The sequence below is a fragment of the Mustela putorius genome, unplaced genomic scaffold (assembly GCF_011764305.1).
Source record: "Mustela putorius furo isolate JIRA1106 unplaced genomic scaffold, ASM1176430v1.1 tig00003854_pilon_pilon_pilon, whole genome shotgun sequence".
NCBI lineage: Eukaryota > Metazoa > Chordata > Mammalia > Carnivora > Mustelidae > Mustela > Mustela putorius.
In genome coordinates, this window is record NW_025422006.1 from 641,540 (window position 1) to 665,530 (window position 23,991).

Here is a 23,991-nt window from a genome sequence, read left to right on the forward strand (position 1 = left end):
GCCCCAGTAGACACGAGCCCCCCATCGCCCGTCCCCCCGCTCCTGGTGCCCACCATTCTACTTCCTGTCTTCACGAGCTGGACTGTTCTAGGGACCTGCATGTCGGTGAACTGCGGAGTTGGACCCTCTGTGACTGGCTTACTTCACCTGGCACGGTGTCCTCCAGGTTTCAGCCGTGCTGTAACAGGTGTCAGGATTCCTTGCTTTGAAAGACTCAGTACTGTTCCATTCCGTGTATAACCCACGTCTGATTTGTCCATTCATTGCCGGAGGACTCTTGAGTTGTTCCCATCTTTCCGCTGTTGTGAGTAATGCTGCTATGAATGTGGGTGTGCAAATATCTGTTCGTGTCCCTGCTTTTACTTCTGTGTGTATACGCAGAACTGGGATCGGTGAACCATGGGGTAGCTGTATTTCTAACATTTTGAGAACCCTCCACACTGTTTTCCAGGGTGGCTGCACGTTGGTTTGCTTTCCCACCAACGTGCACAAGGGTTCTAGTTTCGCCATATCCTCACCAACCTTGTTTTCTGGTTGTGTATGTGCGCGTTCATTGTAGCTGTCCTAAGGTGGGGCTCACTGTGAGTTTTGTTGTTTTTTAAATTTTGAAGTAAAGATTTTTATTTTGATTCAATATAATGCTAGCTTTTGATGGCAAAAACTTGTTTTCAGTGCCACTCCCTGATCATTATGGGTTTGATTTACATTTTAAATGTTGGGCCATCTGTATGTTTTCTTTGGAGCAATGTCCATTTGAGGACTTCCCTCATTTTTTATTTGGGCTGGGTTTTTTTTTTTGTTGTTGACTTGTAGGTGGTCTTTATATATTCTGAATATTAACCCCTAATCAAAGAGACGATTTGTAAATGTTTCCTTGGCGTTCTAGCAGTTGTCTTTGCACTCTGTTGATCAGTTGTGTCCTTTGACGCACAAACATTTTTAATTTTGAGGAAATCCAGTTCAACTCTTTTTTTCTTCTTTTGTTGCCTGTGCATTTTGACGTCATATCCAAGAAGTTGTTACCAAATCTAGTGTCATGAAGATTTCACCCTGTGTTTTAGGTTTGGGCTTTTGATCCATTTTGAGTTAATTTTTGTATTTGGTGTTAGTAGGGCTCAGGGTCCTGCTTTCGCATGTGGACATGCAGTTTTCCCAGTGCCACGTGTTGAAAGCACAATTCTTTCCCCCATTAAATGGTCATGGCACCCTTGTCGAAACCATTTGACCAAGTGGGCAAGAGTTTATTTCTGGGTTTTTTATTTCTTTATTGGTCAGTATGTCTAGATTTATGCCACACTGAGTTGATTTCTATAGCTTTGTAGTAAATTTCAGAATCAGAAAGTGTGAGGCCTCCAACTCTGCTTTTTTCAGGATCATCTCAGTTCTTCTAGGCCCCTTACAACTATATATGAATTTGGTAATTGGCTTCTCCATTTCTGCAAAAAGGGCTAAGATCATTTCGACAGGATCGCGTTGAATGTGTAGGTCATTGCGGGTACTATTGCCATCTTAGCAATGTTAATATTCTGATCCACGAACACGGGAGGTGTTTCCACTTCTTTGTGTCTTGTTGCCTTCAGCAATGTTTCAGTTTTCAGCTCACGAGTCTTGTGTCCCCTCACTAAAGTGAATTCCTAAGAATTTTTTTTTAAAGATTTTATTTATTTATTTGATAGAGAGAGATCACAGTAGACAGAGAGGCAGGCAGAGAGAGAGAGAGAGAGAGAGGGAAGCAGGCTCCCTGCCGAGCAGAGAGCCCGATGCGGGACTTGATCCCAGGACTCTGAAATCATGACCTGAGCCGAAGGCAGTGGCTTAACCCACTGAACCACCCAGGCGCCCCAAGAATTTTTTTTTTAAATGTTATTTTAAGTGGAATCATGTTGCTGATTTCCTTTTGGGATTGTTTTTTCCTAGTGTACTGAAACAAAACTTATTTCTGTGTGTTGATTTAGTATTCTGCAACTTTGCTGAATTTATTACTTTTAACAGTATTTTGTGGAATCTTTAGAGTTTTTAAGTCTTGTGATTGTACATAAAAGCATGCCATTGGTGAACAGATAACTTTACTTCTTTCTGTCTAATTTAGATGATGTTTGTTTTTTATGCATGCCCAATTTCTCTGGCTAGAACTTCCAATACCGTGTTTTTCTCGTTTCTGATCTTGTTTTGTTTTGAACTTTTTCACTATTGAGTATGATGTTTGCTTTGGACTTTTTATATGTGGCCTTACTACGCTGAGAAAGTGTCTTTCTATTCCTTGTTATTTTTATCATGAAAGTGTGTTAAATTTTGTGAGGTGCTTTCTCTGCATCAGTTGAGATGAGTCTGTGGGTTTTCATTCTGTTAGGGTGGCATCTCACAAGGCTTGATCTTGAGACAGAACTATCCTTGCATTCCAGGAACTAATCCCACTCGGTCGTGGTGTACCATCTTTCTAACTCACAGGTGCATGCAGTTTCCCAGTATTTTGCTGAGAAAGTCACATCGGGGTCTTGAGGGTTCTTGTTTCCACAGTTCACTTTTCTTTTAGAGTCTTTGTCTGGCTCTGGTATCAGGGCAATGCTGGCTTCAACACTGCTCCCTCCTCCTCAACAATGGGGAAGAGTTTAAGGATTGGTATTCATTTTTCTCTAAATCCATGGTAGAATTCACCGGCAAAGCTTTTCTTTATTGGGAGTCTTTTGATTATCGATTCAGTCATGGTAATAGCTGCAAGTCTGTGAGATGTCCTGTTTCTTCATAATTCAGCTTTGTGGGTTGTGTGTGTCAAGGAGTTTGCCCTTTCCACCTAGGCAGTCCAGCATGTCAGTGCGCAACCAGTGCAGGTCTTATGGCCGGGAACCAGGCAGACACATCCCACCGCTGAGGAGCTTGTGTGCCAGAACAGATGACAGACAAGAATGGTCTGGAGGGTGGGAGAAGTCAAGAAGGAGGTACTAGTCTGGGGTTGGATGTGTGCTCTCATAACACAGGAAGCCATCTGGTGAATGCCAAGAGAGTTCTAAGAGCAGGCCCTTGGGAGACCTGGGCCAAACTGATCTGCTCCAGAACCCAGTGAAATGAACAATGACCCATGGGCACTTTGGAAACCTTCTGGGGTTTCCTGATACTGTATGAGAGTGCCCTTCTTGCTGAGCCTCTCTAGGATGGCCCTGTGATGTTGGGAAGCAGTGAGCTTGATGATAAGAGGTTCTCAGCCCAGTGACTATCTAATTTCCCATCCAGAGGAGGGCTGTTCATAAAACACCAACACAGGGCAAACAGGCTACTCTGGGAGAGCCAGCCCCAGGTGATACTTACACAACCCACACCTGGATCAGTCAGGTCTGAGGAGCTGGATCTGCACAAATGCCAGGGCTGGCTGCAGTGGGATGAGACCTGGGTCGGTCTGCTGCAGTACCACCAGCAGCTTGCTTTGTGAGCTGCTGGGGCCTGCTGGGCACAATGGACCGAGGCCATCCTAGGTCATTTCCACCCAGCCCCCAGGTTGTGCCTCCTGGGGTCCGCGAGACATCACCTGCACAGTCCAGCGCACAGCACAGGGTGAAGCGCCTGGTGCAGGTCCATGGGGTCCCTGGCTCTGCTGGGGAAGCTGTGAGGAGAGGAGTAAGTAGAGGCCGAGTCCTCAGCAGCCAGAGGCCGCCCGTGGGGTGGGCAAAGCAACCTCTGCAAGGCTCACTCCACCAAGTGGGGAATAAAGGAGCAAAGGGGAAAGGGCAGCGAATCAGGCATTGTCCAAAGAATTCACGGCAGAATAAGATGGCAGGAGGAGAGAGCCGGTCCCCAGGGACCGCATCAGGAGAGAGCTGGCGTCCTCATGCCCACCCACAGAGGGTGCTGAGAGGGATGTGTGCCCTGGCCTGGGTTTTTAGAATAAAAAAAGCCAGGATATTAAAAATCTGTTGGCTGGAGCGTGGACAGACTGAGGGCACATTAATGTACAAATGGAGAGGTCACCCTCACGGACAACTGAAGCAATGCAGGTGAAAACCAGAAACCCACTTTCCTGTCCCACTGGCCAAGAGCGGGACTAGTCAGCACTGAGGACCAACACACCCTTCATTCCCCTTGGCTTTCCTTCCAGTGAGAGGCTAATCCGCCACGGGATGTGTGCGCCCACCTGGAGACTGCTCCCCATCTCCCAGGTGCCAGCAGCACCCAAGAACCCTGTGCAGTGGCTTCTCCCTGCACCTGTGGGTTCTCTGTCCACTGATGCCTGCCCTGGACCTGAGCCCAACCTTGCTCTGCAGACAACATTCGTCCCCAGCCCCAGCAGCCCTCCCTGCCACAGGCCCTTGCCCTGTGGGTTCCTTGTGTTCTTACCCGATGCAGCCTCACATACACACCCCTGGACTGCACCCTGGACCGAAAGTGCCATGAAGAGCTGGCCCCTGCCGCCCTCTAAGTCTGGTACTAAGTCCAAGTCTGAACACTGGTACAACCACTGTGTGGGGCCTGTGTCACAGCAGAACATAGTGGCGGGAAGACACTGCGGTGGTGCTGGCTGCAGTGCTGGGCCGTGGTGCTGACGGCGGTGGACCTGGGCGCGGTGGTGCTGGGCGCGGTGCCCCTACGCAGACCCCTCACTACAGCTGGAGTCCGCTGTAACGTACCCACAGACGGCTGTGGGCCGCGGAGAGGGACAGACGCAGGTGCGCCAGGAGGCGAGCGCCGCGAGTGACTTCGGTTCCTTTCTGTCTAGCTACAATAAACGTGTTACTTTTGAAACAAGCAAACATGATCAACAAAAGCTCTTTTTACAAAGAGAAACAAGTGTTTGAGCTGCCCCAGAGCAGCGGCTAGGCCGCAGAGGCTGTCCTCACCCACACCGGCGCCGGTGCCCGCCGCGGCGCTCGCCCCAGCCCGCCGCGGGGCGGGGACGGTGCGCGCGCAGCGCCCGCGCGAGTGGGGCGGGGCCTGCTCCGCCCCGGGCACAAGCCGGAAGCGCTCACGGCCCCGCCCCGCCCCGAGCACAGGCCGGAAGAACTCGCAGCCCCGCGCCGTCCGGAGCACAGGCCGGAAGTGCTCGCCGCCCCGCCCCGAGCACAGGCCGGAAGCGCCCACGGACCCGCCTCGAGCACAGGCCGGAAGTGCTCATGGCCCCGCCCTGCGCCGTCCAGACCATAGGCCGGAAGTGCTTGCGGCCCAGCCCTAAGTACAGGCCGGAAGCAGCTCAGGCCCCGCCCCGCCCCCGACCGGAAGCAGCTCAGGCCCCGCCCCCGCGCACAGGCCGGAAGGGAACAGGTCGCCCTTCCGCTAGTATACAGTGTTGTGGCCGGGGTTTCCCCGAGCGCTGGTTCGGGCTTGTCCTCAGCGCTGCCGGCTGAGCGACCCCGGAGAGGCCACAGCAGGGGATGGGCAGAGCCGCGGGGGAGCCCCGATGATGGCTGACGTGGGCAATACTAGCAGCAGCAGCAGCTCTCAGTGCGCGGTCTTTGAGCCTGCGGTCGGACCATCGGCCCGCGTGTCTGTGGCCCGCGGGGCTCGGATCCCCACCCGCCCCGAATCCCGGGTGCTCGCGAGCCTGCGGTCTGAGGACCAGCCCGGTGTGTGTTGTCGGCTGGGCTCGGACCCCCACCCACCCCGCACCCTGGGCGCACCCCAGCCTAAGGCCTGACGACCAGCCCGGGTGTGTGTGTTGTCCGTGGGGCTCGGACACCCCACCCCGGCCGCCAGCTGAATCAGGAAGCCACGCTGCGTTTATACTAAAAGAATAAAGATTTTTATTAAGCATTGTAAGTTGCATTCAATAGCCTTCGGTACAGCACGCCACAACCCACCTACAATCAGTCAGACCCAACAGCAGTTCATTCTTGCACAATCCATGAGTTAGGGCAGAACTCCCTTCAACTTACAGTAAGATCCTACTCAGGTCTCGCGGGCAGGGATTGGGGAATTACATCTCATTTCTGATCACTAATGTGTGATGAAGAGCATCAGGAGAATTATATGAAAACGAATAAGAAGTGATTCTGATTTCAAAGTACATTGTTTGGAAACAGTAACAAAAACATCAAAATGATATAAGTATACCTGCTTCTACTAAATTCTTGATGGGAAAGTTCTCAAGAACAAGCAATTTGTTTCCTGCTACAGAAGGGGGGGTTGTTTTTTTTTTTGTTTTTTTTTTTAAAGATCAAAGGGATTTTTTTTTGTTTTTCACAGAATTTCATATTTTGCTAATATGAAGGCATAAAACAGCAACAAAGAACAATAATGCATACAGCAGTGAATACACCAGGGTAATGTTGATATTTGAAACAGCTAGATAATTTTTGGGGAGTTTTTAGAATAAATGCAACAGAGGTCAATAATCACAAAATTTTAAGGTTAGAGCAAGATCAGTCAATGACTAAACAGAGTTAACATCTTTTATAGGACTATTACTGATTATTAGCATTTTGTTTTGCAAATGGGCACATACTGGTAAGAATGGAAGGACAATAACATGCATAATATTAACTACACACTTTAAAAATTATGAACCATGCAGAAGGTTAGCTCAAGTAGTAGCACTAATGGTCTACGTCCGATCAAAACCACATAGTTCATTGATCACAGATGCATGGTATTAAGTCACGAAAAGTTTCAGAACACATTGTGTTGATTTTGAAAGGTCATTTGCATCTTCTATGATTTCAACTTTATCTCCATTTAACTTGCTTGTAAAGTAAGTATGATGTACTGCATATTTAAAATCAGCAGAACGGCAATATTACGCTATAATTTTTTAGTTTTGATAGTTGCACTTTTTTTTTAACACAAAAGAACCACATCAACAGTGATGAGATTTAAGTAAGAAAGAAAAACCGTGGTGTGCCTTATTTCTTTCATAATCATAAAATCAAAGCCTTAGACAAAGCTTTCTTGTGAACAGTAATGCAAAATCAAAGATAATGGCATACATATGGTGCCAAATGCTAAAAATGATATTTTAAGCTATATATACTTAAAGACTGCCAAAATTTGTTTTCTTTATAGTTCAAGAAACACAACTATAGGCTTTTGTCATAACCAGTTTAAACTTTGTGTGTACTTCATTTTAAGTGTGGGAGTCAAATGCTCTTCATTTTCTTTCTCTCTTTTTGTTTTATTGTAGCATTTTGACTACAACTGGTTAAAACTAAAAAATGTGTTGTTTAAATCTCTGATATCAAAGAGGGATCCGAATTTCCAAAGTCCTCATTTTTCTCTTACGGAAAGGAAAAAATGTACATAACTGTAGGCTCTCTTTCTCTCCAGATATTCCTGAATCCTACCCTTCCAGCATCCTTCACCCTCTATAAAAATAAGTTTACTCTTCTTTCTTTAAGACAGCAGTGTCCAGAGCGTCAGCCCTGCGGCAAGCACTGTCTGTACTTAGTGCATTTAAGTGAGGATTTGTATTGCACGTCTTAGAGTCATTGTTCAAGGCACTTTCCGAGTGGCTGGGGGCCCTGGCGTCGCCCGCGCTCCCGTTCATCTGGGGAGCAGGCTTCTCCTCAGCCACCGCTCCGTTTTCAGCCAGGGACCCATCTGAAGACACGGCGGACGACTTGGATTCCCCGGATCTTGACTTCAGTTCTTTAGCCACTTCCTCTGCTGAAGCAGCATAGGGAGGCTTGCCCTGGTCAAAATCAAGGACAACAAGCAAGAGAGCAGTGTTGATCAACAGTGGGAGAGGAGGAACGCCCACCGAGCCCAGACAGTGCGCGCTTCAGATCAGCGTGGCACACCCCGCAGGGGCGCACTCGTCACGGAGTGTGCGCTCTGCTCTCGTGCGCTCTGTGGGCTGCGTGGTCCACACTCGCTCTACTCTGCCCTCCGTCCGCCCCAGTGCTCTCCACAGCCTGTCCGGAGGATCTGCTCCACACACCCATGTACTCTGGCCTGTACCTCACGACGGCCGCAGGCTCCCCATGTACACTCTAGTGGTGCACATTCCATACCCTACAGTCTGTACTGTCTACACTCTGTACTCTCTCAAGTCTGTGGCCTCTACAGTCCACACTCTAATACACTCTGTCTTGCTTTCTGCCTGACCTGCTGCTGGGAGATGCTTGTCTCGGCAGGTTCGTCCTGGGGCCCCTTCCCTCCACATCTCTGTAGGTAATATCCTGACCTGCAGGAGACCCCCACCCGAGGAGCTCTTCCCAATCCTTCTGGATAGTACCAGCTGCACCTTAACACCACCCCTATAAATCCAGCTGAAGTTTCAGACTACGATTCCCTCCCTGTTTACCAACTCACACGTCCGCCTGTCACAGTCTGGGGGAGGCCCGCTTCTACCGGGAAATGGAGGCAAACCTAAGTCCTCTCAAGGACAAGCCCACAAGAATTGAGTCTAAGCCGATAATCGCCACAAAGGTTTGTGACTTGTCTCTTCTGAACGGGCCTCTCTGCTCCTCTTAACAGATTTAAAAGTAATTTTGGAAAAATATATACTTTTAGAGTGATTCAGCTCATGTCCAGAAAGACAAGACCTCTCGGTCAGAGACAAGGAAGACAGCCGAGATCCTCCAGGTGCTTACATCTCAGACCGCGGGTTTCTCAGACTGGCACCATGACATTTTGGACCTGATCGTACTGTCACGGGCTGTCTTGTGTGCCGCAGAGTGGTGGGCATCGCCGGCCTCTGACCATTAGAAGCCAGAAGCACTTGCAAACCAAGCTGTGGGGGGGGGGGCACATCCTCAGGGCCGAGAACCACTGTCAGAGGCAGACTCCTTGATGAAGAAAACCTTAATGGTCTTTGCCTTTGAACGGTCATTTTTCAGTGAAGAACAGGAGACCCAGAACCAGAAAGCCGCCTACAGAACTTCCAGCTCTGCATTCCTTCCCTTTCAACCCCAGATGGCAGTATGTCTGGTCTCCAGTCTTTCCCACTCTGAAAACTGTGTCTTCCTGGTTGAAAAGAAAGCCCACCCCACACACACACTCAGCCAAGCAGGGCTGGAGGTGCCCGTCGCCCTTGCCTCCACCAGTGCTTCCAGTGTTGGTTCCCCTCTGGGCTCAAATCCCATGGGTCTTCTCACTTTAGTAGTTCAGTCCCAGATTCAGAAATACGAATGTGTGCTTTTCCACAACTCAGTACCACTGTCATTTTGTTAGAACCTTGAGAAAAATTATACAAGAATGTAAGAAGGTGAAGCGGGGGGAAAGGTAACATCAAAGATTTCCAAGTACGTGCTTTCAAACCTCCAAGGGCTCACTCTCTGAGGGAAATGTCCACTTGCCACCAAACAAACACCTCCAGCAGTGTTGCTGGGGCTGGCGGAGGCATCACCCCACAGCAGGGGCCCCAGCAAGGGTCTGAGTGTTGGGGAAGCCACCCCAGTCCCTCTCTGGGGACCGTGGGGGCAGGAACAGAGGATGCTGGCGAGGGAACATGAAAGCGGACTGTACCTGTTCAGAAATAGACATCTGCTCTCTACACAGCCAATTCTTCCCATAAGCCTTGGCCACTACAAGCCCCTCCCACCCACGCCACCATGAAGAGTACCCCGAGCACAGGGCAGCACTTCCTCCCCTGCCTCACTGACACTCGACCCTTCCGGGCAGCAGCAACACCAACAAGAGAGATGAGCCAGAAACTCTCCGGAGGCCAGCTGCCCTTCACTATCCGGGCCTCTCACGGGGCAAGAACACCGATGTCACCTAAAAACGAGCAACAGGAAGCACGAGGTAGAGCCACACAGAGCGCAATGTAAGAAGATCAGGGAAGGAACCACACCACTGTGGGCAGCCAAGGGCATGTCCCCAGAAGACCAGGACCTGTCCTCTGGCTCCAGCACAGAGCAGACCAAGAAAAGCCCGGAGGTGAGGTGGGAAACACGCAGAAGATCCAAAACAGAAGCAAAGGCTGTTCCAGAAACGGAGACCCAACTAGAGAGACACAGTAGCACATGGACATCGTCATACATGAAGATGGGGAAGAGAAAGAAAAGCTTAACATTGGAAAGAAGGGGCACCTAGGTGGCTCAGAGGGTTAGCCCTCTGCCTTCAGCTCGGGTCATGGTCTTGGGCTCCTGGGATCGAGCCCTGCATCGGGCTCTCTGCTCAGCAGGGAGCCTGCTTCCCCCTCTCTCTGCCTGCCTCTCTGCCTACTTGTGATCTGTCTGTCAAATAAATAAATAAAATGTTAAAAAAAAATTGGAAAGAAACAAAGACAGGAAAACACGGATCAAACCACACTGAGATACCCAGCCAGAAAGCTAACTTCAAAGACAGACAATAAGAGGAGCTGGCGAGGGCGCAGGGAAATCCACAGTCTCACGCACCACTGGTGGGAGGGGAAAACCGGGCAGCCACTGTGGAGTCTGGATGTTCCTCAAGGGCATGAATGTAGAACGACCAAGGGACCCAGGAATTCACTCCCAGAGGAATGAAATGTGTATCCGCACAAACACGTGAAGGCCAGGCCTGTAATGAATTATACTGCTGCATATCTGAAAGCTGCTAAGAGGGATCTCAAAAGTTCTCATCACAAGAAAATCCATTTTTGTAACTGTCTGAGGTAATGCAGGCTACCTAGACTTACTGTGGTGACCACTGTGCAGTATACACAAGCATCAAATCGCACTCTATCCACCTGTGACTGATACAATGCTACACGCTGATTACATCTCAATAAAGCTGGGTAACAGCCTCCATGTCCATCAGCTGGTAAACAGATACACAAAATGTGCCCCGTCCCCACAGTGGAGCATCGGGAAGCGACAGAAGGGAGAGGCGAGCTGGTGCGCAACATAACACACACACAGAGCAAGGCCAGAGCCATGGAAACCAGATTCGTGGCCGTCAGGGGCTGGGAAGAGGCTGCTCCTTTGAAAGGGGTTTCTTCTTGGGTGCTGAATGTTCTGGAATCAGCAATGCTGCTGCACAAGAGTAAGAACAGATTGCACTGTCCACCTGAAGCAGGTGAGTTCTGTCTCGAAAGACCTCAAAGGGAGTGGAGAACATGCCAAATGCTGACGACGGACCCAGGGCAAGCTCAGCAGGAGCACCAGAGATGAAACCAAGCAAGGAGAAACAACAGAAATGAAAAAACAGGAATCCAAGAAAACTTTCTGATGTAAGACATGATCTGAAACCACGTTTGGAAAAGAGCATGGTGTGTGCCGAGCACATCAACCCAGAACGACCAGCAACAGGGCTGCATCACTAAACCTTGGCAGAGAAACAAAAACAGTTTGGGCCTTTGCGCCAAAACCGCAAACGACTTCCCAGAGAAAGACGATTCTTTTATTGTCAGTCTTCAACACAAAGCTTTATGAAAGAAGAAAATGAGAGAACGTCCATGAGACACCTGAGTGGGAGGTAAGAACCACTGCTTTCGATTGTTAGGAAAGCAAAGTGCTTTCAAACGGCCCCTCATCTCCATGGGGTCCCCTCTGTGGTCTACTGAGGACAGCCTCAAGGGACAAGGCTGGCAGGCAGAGGACACACTTCCACAGAAGCTGGGCAAATGAGGCACAGGTGGGGTGGCAGGTCAAGGCTGTGTGCTGGGATGACCTAGTCGGTAACAGCCCTCAGAAATGTGCCAGCTGGGGGACTGAGCCACTGTGCACACAGCTGGGACAAAATCAGTGACACGTCCAAGGCCATCTAACTTATCAACCCTGGGTTCTTGGGGTGGAAGAAGAGACATACCGATACCAACAGTAAAGTTTAGGTCAAATTCCCAAGGTCTTAAATTTGAATCAGAAGAGTCCATACAAACCCTGGAGGTATTTTACTGAAGAAAAGCAACGGCATACACATGCGTGTGTCTGTTGTGCATGGTACACCGAGTGCACGGCAGCGTAGATGTGTGCGTGTCTGTGGGCATGATACATCTGAGTACACGTCCTTCCTCTAGCTCTGTTCATAGGAAAAGCACAGAAACAGTGACTTGGTGTGAGGAAAGACAGAGATCCACATGCAGACATAACATGAGAGACTCAACACAAGTCCTGTAAGCAAACACCCACGTTTAAATTAGAAACAGTGTGAGGCGTCTGGGTGGCTCAGTGGGTTAAAGCCTCTGCCTTCGGCTCGGGTCACGATCTCAGGGTCCTGGGATCAAGCCCCGCATTGCGCTCTCTGCTCGGCGGGAAGCCTGCTTCCTCCTCTCTCTGCCTGCCTCTCTGCCTACTTGTGATCTGTCAAATAAATAAAATCTTTAATGAATAAATAAATAAATAAATTAGAAACAGTGTGAATTCAGGAGGATTGTATCTCAAAAAAAAAACCCAACCAAACAATAAAAAGCAGGCATGTCACTTGTGTGTTTCTGCACAAACAAACAGGACTGCGTGTCCAGGTGAGTGCACACAGAGCACAAGGAACAGTGACCGAGCCATGGCATCAGGGTCCGTGGGCACCCAGACAGTGGTCGTGAAATGCCATTTCCTACTAAAGAGCCCAAGGAACTAAGAGAAATGTGGTGCTGGGCCAGGTGATGCCCTCAAAAGAAGCCACCACAGACCAGATGCCACACCAAAGGCCCATGGCCAAGGCAGGCAACGTGTCTGTCCTGCCAGGACTGTCATACTCAGGTACTAAACAGGAGGCAAGGGGAAGAAGCATCTCTTTATACAAATTCCCCAATAAACAATGAAAAGAGCAATGACGGAGTAAGAACATCTTCCTTTTGCAATTTCCAGTGAATAAATGGATCCAGTCAGTGGCGCATCAGTACATTAGGTCCTAACACACAGACACGTGTGCCCCTGACAGAAGCGCACGGGTCCACCTCGGTCTTGTCACAGGGACAGAGACCCACGACTGGCAGGGCACTCAGACCCACTACTAGGATGCCAGAAGAGGAGGTCGGGTCATGGGGAGCCAGCCCCTCAGAATACACCTGGCCAGACGCAGAGTCTGTGGGCGACACACTGCATCGTCCCTCCTTCAAAAAGTGAAGGAAACAGGCAGGGAGGGAGCGAAGCCGGTGGATTCAGCACACTATGGAGACAAGGAAGAGGCTATGCCACACAGTTGTCTTGTGTGGGGCCCTGTAAAGGCCCCATAACCAGTAGGGCTGAAGTCCCCATGAGGGCTCTCTGCACAGGACAGGCTCTGGGTTGGAGCACAGCAAGGCTGGGTTCCCCTCCCTCTCATAAACCTGTCGAGGCTGAGTGCTTTCCGCTCAGAAGGGCGTCTCTGAAGACAGGAAGGTTGGGGTGGACCTGGGAGGGCCAAAGTGAGCAGAGCACACTCCCCACCCTGGGGGACGCTGCACTGCAGATGGGCTGCCTGGACCCTGCTTCTAGGGAGGGGCTGTCTTTGTATCTGACTTGCTAGATATATTTCACCAAAACAGAAATTCCTGTTGGTGTAGTTGGTTGAGCATCTTGGTTTCAGCTCAGGTCATGATCTCATGCAGCATCTCGAGATCAAGCCCCGTGTTGGGCCCTGTGCTCGACAGGGAGTCTGCTTGAGATTCTCTCTCTGCACCGCCCCCCCCACCGCCAACATAAAATGAACCTTAGAAAAAACAAAGAGAAGTTTTTATGATGCTGAGGTCAACTGGTAAAGGCAGGTGTTTTAGTTTCTTCTGGCCAATTAAACTTCCGTGTGTGGTTATTGGTACATGAGTCACTGGAGAGTCCTGAGGTTTGCATGCACAGCATGGACAGAAAATCACACTTTGATTGAATGTCGTAACTCGAGAAGCAGGCTGACTGGCATTTCTAAAAGATCGTTCTCAAGGGGAAATTCATCAGGATCCAGGTTCTAAAGTGGTAGTATCCAAAGCAGGAAGAAACCCCAGCTCTTTCCTAGAGACATGTTCATGACTGTGTCCCCTCACAGGCTGAACCTCTCAGGGAAGAGCTAGTCAAGATGGTCCAGGAGAAGAAAAAGATACCAGTTTTCTTTTTAAAACCTAGCTGCTATTTACTTAAACGTTTTATAACATAAATGCCGCTAACACCCTGGGAATGTTCCCCATGCAGCTGTGACCAGGAAACCATACTCTTCAGCACCGTGGCTGCCGCCTGCACAACTGGGCTGAAGAGTCACAGCTGGCAGGCCCCTCACGTGCTCGGCAGCTGCAGAACCCCCCACCAGCACCCGCTGTCTGGACACAGGCTCCAGAGGACTAGCCCGGAAGCCTGGGCCCTCAGAGTGCGCCACTGCCCTGCGCTGCGGATTACCTGAATCACACCCTGGTTTTTATAGCCTCTGCCGTAGTACCGTCCACCTCTTCCAAACGTTCTGATCACTGGAGTGGAAATCACTCCCCTTGGACGCCTGAACAGAGAGAAGATGACAGAAGCACACAGGCTTGAGTCTGCTGAAGACAGCCGAAACATGTAAAATGATGTCGCTCTCCTGCAGTAGTAGCACTGTCTAGTAAATCACGGTCACACCACAGACTAATTCTAACATTCCAAGATATCAATCGTTTGAGTCCATATCCAGTATATTCAATTTGAAAACCATACACTTCAAAAATGCTACTTTTTAAATACTGAAAAATGGTTAATTAAATAATGTGTTGATAATTACTTAATAATGGTTGAAAGAACTACCTAATACCATATATAATGGAATCCTATGTAACCACAAACAGTGACATCAACGAAGATGTATCTAATGATATAAAAATGTTCCTAGGAAAGTCCTAATTGAAAGAAGAGGCTAGCTAGGGGCGCCTGGGTGGCTCAGTGATTGAGTCTCTGCCTTCTGCTTGGGTCATGGTCTCAGGGTCCTGGGATCGAGACCTGCATCGGGCTCTCTGCTCAGCAGGGAGCCTGCTTCCCCCCTCTCTCTGCCTGCCTCTCTGCCTACTTGTGATTCCTCTCTGTCAAGTGAATAAATAAAATCTTAAAAAAAAAAAAAAAAGAAAGAAAGAATAAAGAGGCTGTTTTCTATTAACACAAACACACTTTCAGAACTTACCCCCGTGCTGGTCCTCCAACAGAAACCACTTGCAGAGGGAAAGGCCCGCGGCCCCCGCGGCCCCTTCTGCTCCCAGCCCAGTGGCCGACCACGGTGCCAGCTATTTCTAGCTTCCCTCCCTGAGAAGGTATAGGCTGCAGTCCTGCATAAAAAATAGAACAACTCTTGACAATCACATATTAAAAATTGCAAAAAGGAATAAGCAAGCACTTTCTTTTCAACTGTGGCTTATATTTCATAGAAAGGCCCCTTCCCTTGCTTTGGGAAGATTTATTTATGACATAAAGTATTAATGTGCACATCATTTGATTTTAATAGTTTTAGCTGTTGTTACAAACACACCTGAGAGTAAGCAAACGTGCCAGCTACACAGAACTAACAACTGAAATGAGTTACAGATGCAAACTGTGAGGGGCTTTTAGACTGAAACAGGTTTAGTAAACCGCTGCCGCCAGGCAGTCCCCACACACTGCCTCCACCACAGAGGTGGACACCTGCAAACTCAGAGTGTTTTCTCTTTGAGTAACTGCTTCCACAGTTCCTGCCTTCACCAAACATTACAGAAGCTAACCAGGAATTGTGGCTTTATTTCTCACTGTACTGTTAAATCAGAATTCCCTCATGTGGGGTCACAAACATCCACTGTATTCACTAACTTCTATTAGCTGTGTATAGCTTGCATTTTCTAAGGTTTTCTGACTAAACTAAGAAAATTCTCAGTTAACTGAGAGCAAAACTTCTGATAAAAACCAAACAGAACCTCAAGCTTCTTATTTCCTGGCAGATGAAACGGACCCTAATACACTCTCTATGATCCGGGTTTTCAACACGACAATCAGCTGCCAACCAGCACTGCCCAGCAAGCACATCTATGACAGGCCTCGTGTTCCTAATAGCCACACTGAAAAAATACAACAGATGAAATAGGTTTTGATAATGTTTTATTTGACCCAACATATCAAAACACTATTATTTCAATATGTAACCAATATAAAAACTAGTAATTAGCTATTTTGTATTCCTTTATCCATATGAGGTCTAAAACTGGATGTGTGTTTTGTGTTTCGGACCCAGCTCAGATCGGACAAGCACAGGTCAAGCGCTCCAGAGCACAGTGCCTGCCGGTCACTGCACTGGACAGTGCAGAGCTGAGCTCCAGACACAGTTTGCGAGTAGTTAGGAACAGGTTCCTCTTGCCATTTCGGCCCAAGAAACTACTTCTGACCCCACAGTGTCCACAGTCACCACCCCACCCAGAGCTGTATCCCAACTACACACTGATGTGAGTGTCCAGACAAGGGGTGCAAGGAGCTGAAGCCAGTGGCGAAGCACCGAGCACGCGTCACTGCACGTTGCATGGCGTGGGCAGGAAGAAAAGCACTGGTGGGAGGCAGGAGAGGGGCATGCAGGGTTGGTGAGGGAGAGAAATGGTCCCAGAGCCCCTCTGGGGGTTGGGGGGTGGGGTCTGCGCTGGCCTGCGAGTCTTTACTGCTCCAGAAGAGGTTTCCCTCCAGCCCCAGGGGCTGAGCTGGAAAAACATTCCTGGGCAGGAGAGGAAGCCTTGCCTATCCTGGAGCTACTTAAAAATGTATCGGAAGGGCCCTGTGACGTGGATGGGATGGCCGGGCCTAACTCTGCAGTCCCAAAATACGGGACATGTGACACAGCTACAAGTCACAGGCTCTAATTACAGCTAAATCAAAAGACATTATTTCAAAACTAAATGTTAAGACTTTCTTCTCTCTTGTAAGGCTACACATACAAGAAGAAAAGCAAAGGGAATTTAAAATAAATGTATCTATGTATGTGGTTATTAGAACTTTCTTTAAAAACGTTTCCTACGGAACAGTCTGTGGAAAGTTTTTGTGCCAGGAGTTCTGCTACAACCTCAGAACCTTCTACGCCAGCTCATCCCCTCTCATCAGGGGAATAGCCCACCAACAGGCACCGCCAGGCAGCCTGTCCCAGCACAGGAGGTGACACTGGGGCCAGGCACACATGGCCGCATGGACACTCGATGGCCCCACTGCCAGGCCGAGACCTGGGGGCAGACCGGGCTGGGAGCGGGCCTAGCAGAAAGGATGCAGTGTTGGGCCAGGACAGCAGAGGGGGACCAGGTGGGGCAGCGAAGCTCTAGGAGAAGGCATGGCATAATTACCACCCTGCGACTTGCTAGTCCTGCCGCTGTCACCGCCGGAGAAGGCTCCGCAGTGTCCCGCTGCCGTTGCCACTCGGAAGGCACGGTAAGCGCCTGTTGCTACAGTCTCCCCATAGGGGCCTCCAAAGCCACAGACTCCTGTGGGACCCGGGTGGAGAGAGACGGAGAAGCCATGAGGAGCGGGTTCGGAGGGAGCCACCGGTGGGCCTCTGGGCAGAGTGACCCTGTCTCCTTCAGCTGCTGCTTCCATACCATCAGCTGCCAGGGAGGGGTCTCCCAGCCCCTCTTGCCAGCAATGAACAACTCTGAAGTGTCAAGCATGGGGGCTCAGCCACTTGGCCCAGGGGGTGGTGGGGGCGGCCTTGGCGGAGAAGACTCCTCTGGCCCCCAGACTTGAGCCGACCAACTGGTAACACCTAGTCTCTCCAGCAGCCTCTGTATTTCCCTCTCTCCCTTCCCCATAACGGCTTCGGGAGTTGAGTCTGCACCCTGTCTACCCTGAAAAGCTGATGCTGCATACATCATCGTAAGCCTGGTGACTAGTTACAAGGTCCCAGTGCAGCAAGATGTGGACCAGGGCTACACGGGGTGCCTGTGGCACGCGTGCCTGTCCCTTCACACTGCCAGTCCCTCCTGACAGTGCCTGCACACTCACCTGCAAAGCCCCGCCCTCGGCCCTGAGCTGGGGGGACGGGCCCGAAGTGCCGGGGGTACACGGAGGCAGGGTAGAAGGGCAGCGCCGTGGGTGGCGGGAAGGGAAGCGGGTGGCTCTGCCGGGAGAGGTTCAGCCCTTCCAGGATGCTCTGCCGCATCTTCTCCACCTTGGCAGCTTGCTCGGCCTGCAAGTCAAGTGCCAGCATGTGAAAACGTGGCTCACGAGGCTTGGCTCGAGTTGGAATGGACAGGACAAAGTGAGACACACCGACCGCCAGGATGTGTCTCCACACTTTCTCCCAAGTCACAGTCCTGGTCTGCAGAGCCACGCTTGGTACAAAAGGCAAGCAAGGTGGAAAATGCAAACAATGAATAGATCCCCCTCACTCCCATGGCCTTAACCCCAGACAAACACCAACTTAAAAACTTAAACCCCAGCTTTGCTGGCTCATCTCCAGGTGAGAACCATTTCCTATAGGAGTTCTTAACTGAAAGTGTAGTTTTTGGTCCTGGAAACCAGTGGTTGAGTCCAAACAGCAAAGACGATGCCCGCGGACCGAGCGCTTGGCCCGGCGTGTGCTGCACGTGTCACAGAAGGCGACAGCGACCCGCACAGATGCACACCACACTGCCTGTGTGCGCCAAAGCCACTGTGAGAAAACACCTGTAACGTTCACCTGGAGTGTCTTTTGTTAATAAATACGAAAAGACATAAAACAACACAAATTCTTAATCCGAGAATCTGAAAACCCATGTATCCCATCAATCCGTCTTTAGACGGAGCCTGACTTGGGAGCCACAGCAGCTCGGGGAGAACATGTAGTTAGAAGCCTGAAGCAAATGGAGGCTCTTTCATGCCATGGGACAAGATCACATGACGGCTGACTTCACCAGGATTTCCAACAAGCATGGTCCCTCCACATTCAGGAGCTGCACGTTTGTGGAGTCACCTATTGCTGAAATGTGTCCTGTAACCCCATGTAGGTGCTCATGGCATTCTCACGGCGCTCCGCAGACCCGTGCAGAGCCGGGTGAGGTAGGAGTTGCCGCCTAGGCTCTGCTGTCCTGTTTCAGACTTTACACTGTACACAAGTGTGCTGTTCACCATCTACTTAGTGCCACGTTTTCATGCTTCTGTGGGTGATTCTGCTGTTGGAAATGGGCCTGAGCATCGTGTCGGGTGCTGGCTCATATCCCTAAGTGCCAGGCTGTGGGATGCGCCTTGTGGAGATAGCTAGTGTGCCATGTGCATGTTCAGGCTGTTACCGTGCTGCTGCTGGCCATGAGGACAATGTGAGTAAGTGAATAATGTGTGTCCATCGAGATGTCGTGCCAGAAACACACAAAACAAGGCAGGATACTGGGCTGCTGAGAAAGGTGTGGCCAGACGCCGGGAGGAGCCCAGCCCCATATGTCCCCCAGGGGCCAGCTTCAGTGTGCGGTGACTTAGCGCTTGGGTGGGTACAGCTCGGCGCCCGCAGCCAGCATGGACACTTGTGCACACGTGCGGCCAGGCCCAGGCTCACTAGCCAGCACACGTTCCTGCATCCCGCTCTGGGGTGGCCAGCTGCTCCTCCCTGCCCCCTGCTGCTCCTGTACTGACCTGACCATCACAGAGGTCGATGAGTGGGGTCTTTTCCCGGCTTGCTTTGAGGAGTTTGGACTGGAAGAGCTTCCCGTCAAAATACATCCAAGGGCAGCAGTGCTCCCAGGGCACCGGCTGGCCACACGCATCGTTCGCAAACAGGGCCATGTCCACACCACTCATGAAGAGAGCTGACAGCTGAATGCCTCGGGGGTCGAGGTTCTCGATCTTAAAATGGAAAAGAGTGATTTCCATGGAGTAAGAGCACCACAGTACCTGCTTCTCACAACATCTGACTACAGCTCTCCACAGTGAATGTGGACACCCCTCCATCAAATGCCCCCTAAGCACACCTGTTACTACCTCATAGTGAACCTAGCACTGGGCTATCTGAACACAGATGTTTTATGTTCCTTAACAGATTAACATTTAAGAAACTGCCTATTTCAACGTGGAATCTGTAGAGCGTTGTACAAGCGCAGAGACACCACGTTGCAGCTCACATGACCCAGTAACAGATTACTGGGAGTCTCCTTAGTGCTCAGGAAGGCCACAACTCACGCATGAAAACAGATTCTACAAGCTGGTAACGGAGGAACAGAAAGATCATAACAAGGAGCAATTCTATAAGATTCTGCATTTTCCAAGTCGTTATATTAAAAAGCACTCCTTATAATTTCATTCTAAAACCTATACTTCATATTTACATCATGTTATACGTTAATGTTTTAGATAGCAACTCATTAATGAGACTGTCGAATGTTTCGGGAGAAATGGATAGCTTATAAATGGAGAACACAACAACAAAAACACTGTGTCTGGGCCATGCAGACTATCTCTCCTGGCTCCCCCCACTGGTGCTGCCGCCCTCCTATACCCATGCACAGCCCTCTCTGCTCGCACCTGGTGCGCTGGGCAAGGAACACTGACAGATACAGTCAACTCTTGATTGTCTGTCTACAAAGGACCTGGTTTGTGGATTATCCGGAACCGAGATCTCACTGCCTGGTTTCTGTCTTCCCGCCCTGCGCGTGTACTTTTGAAGGTGATGGTGTCCCAAGAATGCAGTCTTCACGGGGCACCCACCTTAGCAATGCCTAAAGGGGCAGGTGCCCTGGCTTTGCATGAAAAAGGAAAAAGGTCATTCCCATGCCAGATACCGATGAATGTATGAGCATCTGCTATTTTGCACTCGGTGCCAACATCCCACAATCAGCTAACACTGTTTTCCAACCTCTGTTTTTTGGATTTTTCCAAACCTGGAAAAGCCTGTCCCCAGCTCGCAGCCCAGCCCTGCCAGCCCATGCCTTGGGCGTCGCTTCTCTGAGCCTTCAGCCTCACTGGGACGGACACTGTGCTAGGCTGAGGGCAGGCGGGGCTGCAGGATGGGACCAGGGAACATTTCCTTATGAGAAGAAAACAGGGAAACAGAGGGGGAAAATGGAGAAAGAATTCACTTGAAGTGAAAAGTCCCTTCTTCTCAGAGAGTCTCACATGCCTTCTCCTAGAAAGCTGACCCTGAGAACATGGCCTCGCCAGGGGTGGCATGGAGGCTGCTCCATCACCCAGTGCCATCCTGCAGCCCGGCAACGCCTTCTGGGGAGGCTGCTGCCAGCACCTGGTTTCCCACGCCAGCCTCACATGGAAGATGGAGCCCCCACGCGCAGGTGGGCAGACGTGGAGCGCTCTCCCAGGGAGCTGTCGGGAGGCGTAGGGAAGTCGGCCTCACCCACACACACATCCACCTGCTCTAAATGGACTCAACATCAGTGAAGGAACCATTTGTATGGGTTTCAAAAATGATTATCGAGTCATATAGTTTTACTAATCACAACTACCATAATTTCACAGAAAAAAATCCCAAAATAAAAGCTGTTCAAATAACGTAAATAAAATCTCAACTGGTGTGTGGATCTTGCCTCACCCAAACAATTTCTAAACTACCTCACAGAGTGTTTTCTATTTCTTTCCCTATATGCTAATTACACAAATAACGCCAGGCAGCACCCTCAGGGACCGCGACACCCATGTACTGCGTGCTGCTGCGTGCACTTTCACATGCATTACCTCGTTTGCATCTCGACCACGGTGTGACACTCACGCTGCTCCTAGCACTCCACTTTATAGAGGGGGACACACAGTCACAGAGCGCTCAGGGTCTTAACACCGGTCACCAGCAGCACCGGAGTCTGAGCCCCTGTTCGCGGCTGTGGCTGGGATACTTGCATCCCAGCCTCACTCTCTGGCCCAGAAAGAGAAAATCCTCCACAGTATCCAAAGTCCCTCCATCAGAGAAAGTGACACAGTTCTCTGACTTCCTAGGAACTACAGATATGGAATTCACTCTCTGTCCAATTAGTTCAAGAGTCAAATGCTGGCAAGGCTGCCTGCCCAGCATCTCTCCGCTGGGCCGCTGACCCCTCCTCTGACTGACCACGCTCACCTGCACACACCCTGATGCTTTCAGGAGCCACAGGGCCCTGATAGGGTCTTAGAGCTCCTCCTCCTCCATCTTCTATATTGTGCACTGAATAGGGGAAACTTACAAGAATTTAAAGCAATTATGGGGACGTCAAGAGCAGGGGAGAGAGGAACTGGACAAGTATTGAGCCTATACAAACGTCCTTCTCCTGACCCTTTCCTCCAGACATATGGTTGGTGCTGATTAACCTTCACCACGACCTTCAAGCAGGTAGCCTAGAGAAGCACCTAAAAAATACAGCAGGGAAAACAAGGGCCATGGATCCCTGTCATTTCTGCGGTGAGCCGCGCCCGACACGCAGCTGGTCATGGTCACAGCGGACAGATGGAGCGCACACAGACAAGATGCACTCTTCCAAGTCATTCTGAATTAACGCTTTCAACATCTTTCCCCACCACACCTCCCATCAGAAAACCCAACGAGAGGCCCAAGTCAGAATTGGGTCTTGCTCTTTTCTCCTCCTCTTTATTCTAAAAAGCACAGAATGGACAAAAATGAGAGAAGAAAAACAGGGTCTGGGCAATCCACAAACTGGACAAAGGCCCCTAAGACAACCACCAAAATCAAGAGTTGACTATATCCCAAGCAGTGAAATGGCATTTCATGGAAAGGCATCATCCTTGCTTTTGATAGATATAAAAAATTTAATGTTAAATGAAAAAGCAGTTTAAAATTTACTTTTCTGTCACTGCATTTTGGGACTCTCAGCTCTGCCTAGGGATTTCTGTAGCATTTAAATAATGACTATTCCTACCAGTTCTCAATCTGATAGCTGAGAGAATCCTCAATCTTAAAAATAAAAATAAAAATAAAAATAAAAATAAAATAAAAACCTACCTAGCCCCCCCATGAATGCTGTTTCCCCCTTCTAGCTCTCCGGAATCTGGGCTGCTTGTGAATGAACTACCAGAGGTGCAGGCCATCCTCGAAGGGAAGGCGAACCTCCAGACCAGCAAGAGCCAAAGGGACAGTGGCGGGCCTCAAGTCACTGCACATAAAATCGGTCTTTCTAAACACAGCTCTCAAAACACCTGGCTTCAGAGGAAGGATCAGGAGAAAACCATGAAAGCACTAAGATCTCAAAAGAACCAAAATGAAAGCTTAGAGTGTGGCTGTCTTTCAAAAGTTACACCTTGTGTGTTGATCCAAAATGAAAAGGATATGGGAGAGAAGATGAACTTTGAGGAAAAGCAACTTGATGGTGAGTAAGGCTTGGTGGGCATACCTGATACCTGGCGGTCTGATTTTCAGAACTGGGATGTCAATACTGATGTAATAATCTAAATAAGAGAAACAGGAAGTAGAGGTAGAGGGATGGCAGCACACGCTAGTCAAAGTATTCACAACACCCCTGAGCACAGGCTGGGGACGAAGACAGAGCTGATGGCACCACCAGCCGGGGGCACGGGAGCGAGAGCCTGCGCTGAGGGCCAGCCTTTCGGGGATACCCAGCCAAATACTCTAGAACGAAAACTTAAATTCGAAAACATTACAAATGAAAATAATTTCTGTCTAACAAACAGAAAAGCTTGATCTGCAAAGTAAGGAATATAATTTGGGGTGGGTTCTAAGTTTTGTTGTCTCATTTAGCTTGTGCTGAAGTCATCAGAAGCTTAGGGCGGCCACATGTGACCTGGGCTCCACATGGTCGAGGGCTACTCAACACCAAATTACTGAATTTAACCCAATAATTCAGGGGAACCAGACACTGATTGGGCCCCAATTGTGGAATACTGAAAATCTATACAGTGAGCCTCGAACACCCCTCCAGGGAAAGAATGCCTTCATAAAGAATGGCAAAAAGATCTAAAAGTGAAGGCAATTTGTCAAAAGAGATTATCGGATTACAAATCAAATATTTAAAAAACAAAAAACAAACAAAACAAAACAAAACAAAAAACTATGTCAAAGGAAAAACAAACCCTGTACATTAAAAATAAAGGCAGATCCACTGATTAAGCTAACTCTGGAAAGTCTTAAACTTTCTAAAGTTTAGCCCAGACATTACAGAAAGCAAGTACAGCTGTGCAAACACAGCGACTAACCCAAGTGCACTGAAAAGATAAGCACCCCGAAAAATCAGGGGACCACTTGGAGAAAATTAACATTGCCAAAACAATAAAGAACAAAAGGAGTTACTGGAAGGAAAAATTAAAAGGAATACGATGTTAAAGGCTAAGTAAAAGGGGTGCAGGAATGATGGTGTAGCACTGCGCTTCAAGTGGCTTTTAAAGGGGTTTA

At 49.5% G+C, this 23,991-nt stretch overlaps 1 protein-coding gene across 5 annotated transcripts in view; it reads right to left on the reverse strand.

The window, feature by feature from the left end:
* Positions 1–5,702: 5,702 nt before the first annotated feature.
* Positions 5,703–23,991, reverse strand: part of FAM120A (family with sequence similarity 120A) — a 97,622-nt gene continuing 79,333 nt past the window's right edge. For 2 of the 5 annotated variants that reach the window (XM_045064964.1, XM_045064961.1), the window contains 6 exons: positions 19,287–19,496; positions 17,685–17,868; positions 17,030–17,167; positions 14,872–15,013; positions 14,124–14,220; positions 5,703–7,609 (listed from right to left, as the gene is read on the reverse strand). In XM_045064964.1, coding sequence (XP_044920899.1) covers positions 7,298–7,609; positions 14,124–14,220; positions 14,872–15,013; positions 17,030–17,167; positions 17,685–17,868; positions 19,287–19,496 — 1,083 coding nt within the window. In that variant the 3' untranslated portion in view covers positions 5,703–7,297. Of the gene's footprint in view, positions 7,610–14,123; positions 14,221–14,871; positions 15,014–17,029; positions 17,168–17,684; positions 17,869–19,286; positions 19,497–22,826; positions 23,031–23,991 lie in introns of those variants that run through there. The other 3 variants (XM_045064962.1, XM_045064963.1, XM_045064965.1) reach the window with 3 other exon arrangements.